General features: G+C 41.8%; 1 protein-coding gene across 3 annotated transcripts in view; it reads left to right on the forward strand.

Annotated features, from left to right (window-relative positions):
* The window catches only part of KPNA1 (karyopherin subunit alpha 1), an 80,252-nt gene extending 69,354 nt beyond the window's left edge, over positions 1 to 10,898 (forward strand). For all 3 annotated transcript variants that reach the window (XM_090053482.1, XM_090053465.1, XM_090053474.1), the window contains exons 13-14: positions 314 to 492; positions 4,064 to 10,898. In XM_090053482.1, coding sequence (XP_089909608.1) covers positions 314 to 492; positions 4,064 to 4,251 — 367 coding nt within the window. In that variant the 3' untranslated portion in view covers positions 4,252 to 10,898. The remainder of the gene's footprint in view (positions 1 to 313; positions 493 to 4,063) is intronic.
* Positions 10,899 to 11,105: the final 207 nt, after the last annotated feature.

Here is an 11,105-nt window from a genome sequence, read left to right on the forward strand (position 1 = left end):
ATGTGGTATGGCTGTTACTATGCATGCCCAGTCTGTGTGACTGCATAGTCACACAGCCAACTGTGTACATGGTATGCCACCAGGAATAGCATACTAGCCTTACATAAGTGGCATTTTTGGCACATATACAACAAGGATAAAACATTATATAAACAACCAGATCTGGACACCTAGATGACCCGGAAGGGAGTGGACTTTCATTGCTCATTGTTTTGATTCATAGTCCTCTACAAATTGCTAGGCCATGCAACTTCATATAGTATGCAAATGACTAATCTAAATTACTGACCATGCTGTATGTGGTGTTTTGCAGGTATTTAGTAGAACTGGGATGTATCAAACCACTCTGTGACCTTCTTACAGTAATGGATTCAAAGATTGTTCAGGTGGCATTGAACGGTCTGGAGAACATCCTCAGACTTGGAGAGCAGGAATCTAGACGCAGTGGTGCTGGCATTAATCCTTATTGTGCTCTTATTGAAGAAGCATACGGTAAGGGCAAAGTATCTGTGGAGGTCAGGTTAGATGTGCAGTAATTGGGAACCCTTTAATATACAGCAGCTCAGGATTGGTGCTTTAAACTTCCTTGTCATCTTTCTGCCCTTTTGTTCCCTGAAGGCTGCCCATGCCCACCCACCAACATACACCATCTGCTGAGTTAGCACTGCCCATGTTTGACGTAGAGGTTGATCGTATCCTTTTTTTTTATGAAAAGCTTTGGTAATGTCCCTCAGCTTCAGTAGTCTTCCTCCTCAGTAGATGCAGCTCAAGATAGAGGACTCATTTACTTTAATCTCCCTCTTTCCTTGTTTGCCTGAATACTGCAGACAACAACTCCCTGCCTTACTTATTTCATAGTTCAGCTCTGTTATTCTCACTTGGGGATCCTAGTAGGCTTTGGTACCACATCATGATGCTTCAGTAACAACTATGTAGATTCACTGTATCTGTACGTTCTCCTCTGGTTCTGCAGTCTTCCCGCTGTGGGAACCTGGTGTTCAGATCCAGCTATCTTGGGTTCTATTGTGCAGTATATCTAGTTTTCCATTCTAATAGCTTTCCTCAAGTCAGGAAAATGATTGCTTATTGTGGATTTGCTAGGTTGTGCCACATACCAGTTTCACTGTCGTCACTGGAGAATTTTGGCTCAACTGGAATATAGTGAAAAATATAGAGGATTCTGTGGGCCTCATGTACCATGAGCCTTTGCTTGGGCAGGACAAGATATCCTTTTCTTAATTGCTGAATTGCTTAGGGTGAACAGTTGGGCACTGCTTACCTCCCTGTCATATTTGAGAAGCTGACACATTTAAGTGAGGTCCTGGTATGCTTCCTCCATCTGTTTTGGGAAGACATCCCCTCTTCTAGTTGCTGTTATAACTTGGTTCAGTCAAACATCTAAACAGAGAGAGGATTTTTCTTACGGGATAGAGATCTCACCCTGGTCCTTCTAGGGGTTTGATCCTGTTGTGAAGCTCATGGACAAAGTGACAAACACCTTAGATAGCTTGGAAAGTCAAAGAAATTCTGCCACATTACCTGAAAGGATCACTGTCATTCTGCCTGGAACCCACTTCCAGCAGATGATCCTCCTTTAATGTCTTCTTTAACAGTTTGTAAAATATAGTGTTGCTCACAGTGGCAATAATTTCTAATAGGATCAGTTTGAGCAATTAGGAGGTGTGGGTTGGAGATGGGTGGGAAGCAAGCCACTTACCTTCTCATGCAGAGGTTGCTGCTGCCTAAGTACAAGCTCTCCAGACATGAGTGGGAGCTGTTAACACAAGCTCTCTGGCACTGCCATTTTGGCATCCTCTAGGATTTTGAAAAGGGGGTGCAAGTGGTATGGGGCATCATCAAACATAATATGGTACGTATTTTTCTCCACTTGAAAAACTGGGGGCCAGTACTGTATTATTCAGTTTAAGATGAAAGCAAAAACTTTACACACCTTTATTGGAATGTGTTCTAACTTGCTTATGTATTAAGTTTAAAAAACAACACCCCCCATCCCCCCAAACTAGGGAAAAAAATAGTCCAAAGGTGGTGTTTTGGTAGTCCTGCAGTCATTTATATTTAAATCTACATCTCATTCATAATTGTAAAACAAAATCTAGCCTTCTTGAGCATCTTGACAGTGCATCTAATACTTCCCTGTCAGTCATTCACACAGCTAAATTAATGTTTCCTTGAGTTAATAATACCACCCCTGAGTAAGATTTTGAGCTAGAACTGAAAACGGTCTTTGGGGCTGAGAAGCAGAAGAGAGAGATTACCAGAAATAGCAAACAGACAGCAAAATTGCAGAAGAAAGATTCCATTGATTTAATGGAACATCAAGACCATTAAAAAGGAGAGAGGGCCATTAGCACCTGTACAGTGAAGAAAGAGTAGCAGGAATCAGGCACATTTATGAGCCATGAAATCTGTTGATTTCCATACTGTTGTCTGATTAGAAATGCTGCATCTCCTGGGTAGCTGGTTTTAAAATGTGAGTGGAGCAGGAATCCAAAGGGGATACAACTGTACCCCTGGATCCACCGCTGCTCATATTGCTAGTACCCCATTTCTCTCACTTTGCCACCCAAGTTGCCTTGCTGCATACAGGTCAAATATGTCCCTTAATCCCGCTAAACCAACCTGAAGGGTATCTTACATTTTTCTTTCTTTCTATATTAGTACTGTTCTGAGTGGTTTCAGTGCAGCCCATCCCTGTCTCAAATGCTGGTTGCCAGCTGGCATTTTAGCATATGCTCTTTCACTGCCTCTGCTTAGTAAATGCTTAATCCTACAAGAGAGGAGTTTTGAAAGTAAAGGAGATGGTGAACATACTACTTCTCTAAATGAAAAGTGTGAAGCACTACCACGTTTGTAGTGGTAGTGCAATCCTCTAAGCCCCTGCTATATCTCTAAGGTTATAAATAGGATTCCACAGCGAGCTCTATCAGATGCTGCAAAAAGATGCAGCAGCATGGATTTGGATATCTGGCCCTTGTCGTTAGCCAAGAGGTCATCCTTCTATCTGTGCCCTCAGTCTGTTTTTTTTCACATTTCCCAGTCAGGCTTCAGACCAGGATATGTGCAGGGTGTTTGTCAGTTTGTAGGTGAAATTGGAGGCAGTCTTTTCTGAGTTCCTTGGTTAGGTTTCTTCTTCTTATAATATGTAAGTATTTGGTGGTGGTCATGGTAAAAACACCAAGATAGGTAAATAATGAGAAATTCCTTTTTCCAGATTCACAGTGAATGCCTGCTTTGGGTTAGCCTGACTACTTTCAGGAATGCTGCTGGCTCAAACTTAAAGTTAATGAGAGTAAAAACGATTTGGAGATTAGACGGGGCATTTGACAGTCCAGAACTTCCTCCTGCACATTGTTATCCCAAATGATAATTTTTAAGATGATAATACTAGAAAGCTGAAGGTCACCAAGTTATCTCTTTTGGGTTCATGCAGTAATGAAAGGCTACACACAAGAAGGCTGTCAGAATTCAGTGCTTATGACTTAATTCCATTACCAAAACCTAGATTTCATTACTTCAGTATCCCTGCTTACTAAGCTACTGCATTTCAGTGTATTTTAAAAAATCTCTTCCTGGCTACCAAGTCTTATGTTGTTATGTCTGTTTGGTCTACACATGCAAAAAGCCTGTTTGTAGTAGGTCAGCTGTACTATTTACATATACTAACTCGTCTGTCAAACAGAAACATGCTCTTGACACAGTGTAATCATGAAAAGATTTTAAGGCCTTGTTCTCCAGACCTTCATAGTTTCTCCCTGTGATTTGCTTGTGTAGTGGGAAATGAAGTTGACAGAGAAATCCAAACGGTAGTCTACTATTTATTTCCGTGAGCCTCTGGCCAAAAATAAGACCTATTTTTGCTGCTTTGTTTGGTGGGGCAGGGGTTTGCCAGGGCAGGAGGGGGTGGAACCTCTGCCATGGAGCCTGGTCTTTTTGGAGGTGAAGGCAGGTTGTAATAGACTTGATGTTTCTAGTGGGCTGAGAGGGGGAGAGAGATGTTTGCCTCACTAAAACTGTATTACTTGTGATCTGCTTCCTTCTGTAGGTCTTGATAAGATTGAATTCTTGCAGAGCCATGAGAACCAAGAAATCTATCAGAAGGCTTTTGATCTGATTGAGCACTACTTTGGGACGGAGGATGAGGACAGCAGCATTGCTCCGCAAGTTGATCTCAGCCAGCAGCAGTACATCTTCCAGCAATGCGAGGCTCCCATGGAAGGCTTTCAGCTTTGAGGTGCCCCCATGCTGTGTGCTCCACTATCCAGTCAGTCCTACTTTTGAGCCTCAAGCCATCCATGGAGTGATTCTCTCAATGTTTTCCGTAACCCTGTCTGTGCTCATTTGCTTGCCTTGTGCACATGCTGTTACACGCATCTGGAAAACCTTTGGTGCTCTGTGGCAAGATGCCCCTTTGGCACGGGCTGACCAGAATGGTTCGCCTCTAGGCTCTGGACCTCTCCACTTTGATCTTTGTGGAGTTGGGACAGCTATATGTGCGTTTGGATACTACCCTTTCCTACTCAAGAAGAATAATCCCTTCTCCACTAGCCCCTACGCTCCTGGCATCCAATATAGGCTGCCTTTTCTCTTGTATTTGCAGTTGTGTGCCTGTATTCCAGGGAGTTATTTAGACTTGCTATCCCTCTCTAGTTGAGTTATTTTTCCATGCTCTTCCTTGGGTGCCTCTTTGGATGGCTTTGTGAGATGCATTCAGTCCTGACATTCAGCATATCTGATTACTTCGCTGTATGTCAGCCTGGCTTTAGGCATATAGAGTGTGTCACAGATATTGGAATAACTTCTATATTCCCTGTAATTACAGGCACCAATGGACATGCTATCTAGTTATTAGAAACACTGAACACAACTGGAGCTCCCCCTTTACAAAATTTGAGTTCCCAAGCTGGACTGCAGACCATTTCAGAGATATGGATAGTTTCTCATTTCCCCTCCATCCATAAAGGATATATGAGTAGGTCAGTCTTATCACCTCCCCAGAACAACTTTCCTAACTCAATGGAGAAAATCAAGCCCTCCCGCTCCCCATCCCTAATACTGTGCAATTTCAAAATGGTCTCTTTATTAGTTGTACCTTCCCTGTTTTCATAGGGAAACTAATTATCTGGTCATCCTTAGCATTGTGAAGCTGATAATTCACTTTTTACATTTTTTATACAGCTCGACTGGAACAGGTTTCTCTTCTGTAACATACCTTTTGATGAAATAGCTTAATGTGCTAAACTGTCACTGGAAGGAGGGCACTGTAGAGTAAGCTCTCATGACTGTTTTCATCCTCATGCAGTAGAGCTTCCCCTCCAGTCCAGCCCCGAAAAAGAATCCTGCTGATCAACCCTTTGTTTAACCAGTATAAAGACACTACATTTAAAAAGAATATGAATATTCTTCCCAGCATTCTCCTATTCCTGCCCTTCCATTTTTACCTCACTACTCACATGATCCCAGATGACTTAGCTTGGAACAAGCGGTTCCCACAAGCTATATCTCTAAGGATTGCTAAATGCATGACAGTTGTCCTGTGCAGCTGTAGACTGCGCCTTTGCTAGCAGCATGTTCTTAGCTCTGCAGCCTCCTTGGATTCCAGGCGTCTGAAGGCAAAAGCCAATCACTTCTCACTCAAGTTAAGCTGACATCAGTATAATCTTCATGTCACATAAGAGATGCCACATCACTGAAGGTCGTTATTCCATTTCTGTGAATTCAGTGGATTCTCCAAGCTATCTGCTCTTTCTGCATTGGAATACATTCTTTCAAGACATTTGGGATCTTTGGCACTCCTATTTACCCCAATATAAACATTTCAAAAGTTGCCATTGCTGCGGTATCATGCATCTGTGTGGTAGATTCTATTGACAGAACTGTCTGTAAGATCTTCCTCGTGACTTCATTCGCTGACAAGCCACTGCAAAAACAACCCACAGGATGCACATTCAAACAAAATCACATGATGTACCACTGCAAGAAGCTAGGTCACAGCCTAAACATCAGTTCTGTGTGGACAGTACTTTAAATATAATCTTCATTTTGTGTTTGTACTTCAGGATGGAGACTCTGACCTGTGTGGCCATTGCAGCAGCCATTGACTGTCTCCCTAGCTAACTCTGTTGGCCTCTGCCCTCCATGTTACTTTCTCTAGTGCTGCTTTGTGCTGAAGGAACATTTAGTTTACTGCACTTGACCTGTAAATGGACTTCAGTTCTTTGAAATTTTAGGGTTTGAATTTGGAAGTTAATTTAAAAACAACAACAGGAAAACCCTCAATGTTGCCTTTACATCACATACAACTAACTGTGTTTATCTTTATTGAAGAGTGATAGAAGCACTGATTTAGTAGCAAAATCTTGTTTTAGCTCTTGGATTTCTTGTGCTGGATTTTTTTACGTGTAAATTTCCAATAACGTCATTTCTATAAGATTTGTTTAAAATCATGTACCTTTTATTGGATGGTATAAAAATGCTACATATTTTGTAAACAAATCTAGGCAAAGTGTGTGTGTATATATTCTGTATATTCATATATGTATATTCTGTGTATATATACAAAAATGTATATATACATACATATATATATGTGTATATATATACATACACACACACACACACACACACACACACACACAGGCATGTGTGTGTATATATGTGTATATATATATATATATATTAGTGTTTCCTTTCCCACGCTAGTGAAAAATGTGGTGCATTGGCATTCTCTCCCTCTAGGATATAACGACAGTTGCCTCTAAATGAGTGAATTAAAACAAACTCCATTTAAACTGAATGGTGTGCCTTTCTGTGTAAAGAGCCTGGCCAGCATTTGTTACTTTTGCCAGTGAATATGTTAAACCAGAGCAGATAAGTATAAGACTTTAAACTTTATATCTTTACTTAGGGTGTTTGATTTGGTTAATGCAGGTAATAGTGTTGTTGTTATACTTATGTAAGGCATTTGACTGGTACTACATCATATTTTGACTGAAAATCAGAACAAAACCAAATCTATATGGCACACATTAAATGGATTAAAATCTGGCTAACTGATAGGTCTCAATCTAATTGTGAGGGGGTATCATCAAGTGTGTGTTTCCATTGAGTTCTTGTAAGGATCAGTTATTCTTCCTGTGGTATTTGACATTTTTCTTAATGACCTGGAAGAAAACAAAATGTCTGTTGATTCAGGTTTTCACCTGATACAATGGTTGAGGGAGTGATAGATATTGAAGACAATAGATTGCTCACAGAGCGACCTGGATCACTTGGTAAATAGGGTGCAAACACAATATATATGTATCAGTAAAACAAAATGCAAGGCTGGTTACTTAGGTAAAAGTATTCAAGCTATGCTTACAGAATCAGGTATCTCTAGTCCAGAAAGCTGTAGATCTGGAACTTGGGGCCCACGGTCACTTGAACCAGAGCTTCTGGTGAGATTCCCTGGCCAAAAGGGCTAATGTGGCCTTAAGGTGTTTTAACTGGGGAAATCTTGAGTAGAAGTAGGGTGGTTACATAGTCCCTGTGTTTGTCACCAGTGTCCAGTTTTCATGTCATTAGTTCAACAAAGATGTTGAAAAATTGAGGGGGTTCAAATGAGAATGAGAGAATGATTAGAGAATTTGAAAAACATTTCTTGTAGTGAAAGTCTTAAGGAGCTTACCAGTGCTGCTGTGCTATCAGCACTAACAATACAGGTGTACGAGGCTTACTTTCTAGCATTGGATTTATCATACTCAGAATTTCAAGGGGTTCTAAGAACAGCAGTTCTAGGGCCACATCTGACCTTTAGCTATCCTACTTCTTTTTTGCACTGAGACAGAAGGCAGGGTAGATTTTCATTGTATAAACTAACAAAATCAGAGATGCTTACAAAACCTGTTGCAGCAGCTTGCTTCATCAGATGTGAAAGAGTTGCAGAAAGCAGAGCTTCTAAATAGAAAGCAGTGATTAGACTACAAAGGGCAGCGAAGGAGGAAAAAGGAGGGGGCACTGCTGGCAGAGGTAAAGTTGAAAAATGAGAACAAAACAAAGCAGCTAACCCTTTGAGGAACAGGGGTTATAAAAACTAATCCAAGTAATAAGATAAGAATTGGTAGTCTCAGTTGAACCATACCAAGGTTTGTCCTCTTGGGACCAGCACAGGGTACTGTCAGCACACTAACAGTTGATATTGAGGGTCCTGCTTACCACCACTGCCAGTTTTGGTAGTAGGACAGAAAGTCTTCTTTCCCTCCTTTCATATACTTGAGAGGATGGTAAGTGAGGACCACTCTAGTTGCCATGTATATAGGACTCATTCCATGGCTGTACTAGGCAGCACTGCTCAAGTCATCAGTTTTGCATTAGCATATAGCTGAGGGGTGTGCAAAATGTGGCCCGCCAGGCCATTCCATTTGGCCCGCGGAGCCCCTAAAAAAATTTAGAAAATTAATATTTATCTGCCCCTGGCTGCCTGTCATGCGGGCCTCAATGGCTTACCAAAACTCAGTAAGCGGCCCTTTGCCTAAAATAATTGCCCACCCCGATATAGCTTTTGAAGCTACTTACTGCCTTGGGAACATATTGGTGATTTGTTTTGTATTTTCTGGAATAAACATGACCCTTAAACCTGGTGCAGACCACCCAAAGACCTGTGTAGAGCTAAAATGCTGTTCTAAGCACTTCCTGTGCTCCTCCCCTCCGTTAGTCTGGATTTAGGCCTTGAAATCCTGACTAAGGACAGGAGCCAACTGAAGTACCTGGTGGAGTGAAGGAGGGCAGACACTGATCAAGCAGATGATCTATCTAGGCTAGAAACTTGTTTTTCACTGTTTTTCATAACATGGTCTTCAGAAGCTATCATAGTAGGAAAAAAGCCATCTTGTTTGAATACCATATATCTGATATCAAGGAAACATGGATTCTTTCACCACCCATATGAGACCCAGAGTTTACTTTTCTTTCCTGGCATCTGTTAAAAACAAAACAAAAAAGATGATAATTTAGTGGTGGACAAGGATAGCCAAATGACCTAGCTTTGCGACTCTGGGACCCATCTAGAAGCACCAAGGAAGCATTCGTGCGATATCCATGATCTTTAAGCTGCTTCAGAAATGGTATGGAAAGACCTGTCCTCTGAACAGATGGAAAGAAAGGTTGAGCTGTTAGTATTGAGCTTCTGTCAAGCTCTGTGAGCCTCAGGGTAAAATATTTATAAGTTTTGGAGCAGAATAGTGAGGTGTTGATTGGAAAACATTGTAACAGTGTATCATATTTACTCAGTTCCAAGATGAGTTTTCCCTCCCTGCCATTTTACTATGAGGGGAAGCCCCTCATCTTGGAATCAAGTATGAGGCGAAGGAGAGAGAGTGGAGTGGGCAGGCAGCAGTTGTGGCTCTGGCCCCAGCCTGTGGCCAGGTCTGGTGCCAGAGCTGTAACAGCTACCTGCCTTCCAACCCCACCTCCTCTGTAAGCTCGAGCCCCTTGCCCCCTATATTGCCTCTCTCTCCTATCTCTACCCCTGCCTCTGCCTGCCTTACCACCACCCTGCTCTTCCTCCCTTCCTGCCACCCCATCCTCTGCTACCTACCCTTGCCCTGGTGCTGGTAGGCTCTGTCCCTGCTCCAGCCCAGGAACAAAGGTAAACAGCAAAAGAGGAAGATTGGAGGGCGGGGGGGCAAGGCTGTAGGGGGGCAAGGAATGGGAATAGTTTACTTGATCTCCTCCACCACCTGCCCGTCCCCACCCCATAGTCTGCCTCCCCCCCACCTGTCTCCCTTCCATTGCTTTCCTCACTGCAGCAGTGGGGGGATGAATTTAAAGATGATTCTCTAATAATTAGATTTTCTACTTGGAAAATTATAACAAATGTATACATTTTTCATGTATAGAATCTAATTATTTGGGGGGTCATCTTAAATTTCGGATCATCTGGGATTTGGGTAAGTATAAAGTGGAAAGCTAGATTTGTTTGAAATATTTCACAAACTGGAAAATGCCACAGACCCTTGAACATCTAGACAGAATCAGTTCTATAATCCAAATGAATTGGACACATGCCAGTCTTGATCATTCACTCCAGAATACAACGTAACAGAGATGCTAATTCTATTGAGAAGAGTTATTTGACTGTAAGGGCAACAGCTCCAGTCCTTCCATCTATCCTCTGAAGCAAAGAGTGAACCCTAAGATCTTCCTTTTATGGGGCTTTGCCTTTTTAATGAAAGGATGGAAGGGATTGGGATCCTAGAGAAAATGTATGGGTCAATGCCAGTTTTTTAGGTCAGTGTGAACCTTCCACTTCAATGCAAATACTCCTCCATTCCAGCTTTTTTAACTACAGAGAAAGCACCAGGCTGCTCTGGAGACTTATTTTGGAAGAAGTTCCCAGCAACAAAAAGACCTAAACAAATGCTTGAAGTGCCTCCTTACAACCTCCTCTGTTCTCCACCTTCACCTCCTCCCAGAGAACAGATTTGATATTATAAGCCAGAGCTGTTAACTATTGTCAGCAGTCTTTCTGTTCCTGTCTTTTGTGTCTCCTTTCTTCTTCCTCTCTACTTCTACTGATGTAGAATTAATTTAGATCTCTGTGTACTGGATATTCTTCCTTCTCACTAGTTTTTAGGAGAACAAATTGAATCCATTTCTCCTTAAAAGATAGCAATGATCTGATTTAAATCCCATTTGATGGAGGGGATTGTGTTTCCTTTTCACTGTCCTCTGCAAAAAGAAAAGTAGAGGTGCATCTTAGACTTGAGGAATTTGAACAGATTCATAAAGATGTTCACATTTGATTTGTTTGCTGTGAGAGTTTGTGATTCCTGGCCCGCATGTGACTCAGAGGCTTGATTTCATGTTGTCTTCATATCAAATAAATGAGATTTGTCTGAGCTAGTTCTTATCAATCTAGAATTGTCCTGTCCAGCCCCTTGGAGTATTTACCACATACCTAGGGTGGTAGCTGCTCTCTGACAGCAGTAGGCCAATGCCTGGATGGTTGGCTGGTGAAAGCCAAGTCTTAGCAGGAACTGGCACAGGCATTGAAATACAAGCTGCCACACTCCTTATGTATCTAAATTACTTCGAAGAAATGTACA

Source organism: Crocodylus siamensis, chromosome 1 (assembly GCF_052110815.1).
Source record: "Crocodylus siamensis isolate JL-2025a chromosome 1, ASM5211081v1, whole genome shotgun sequence".
NCBI classification, from domain to species: Eukaryota; Metazoa; Chordata; order Crocodylia; family Crocodylidae; genus Crocodylus; species Crocodylus siamensis.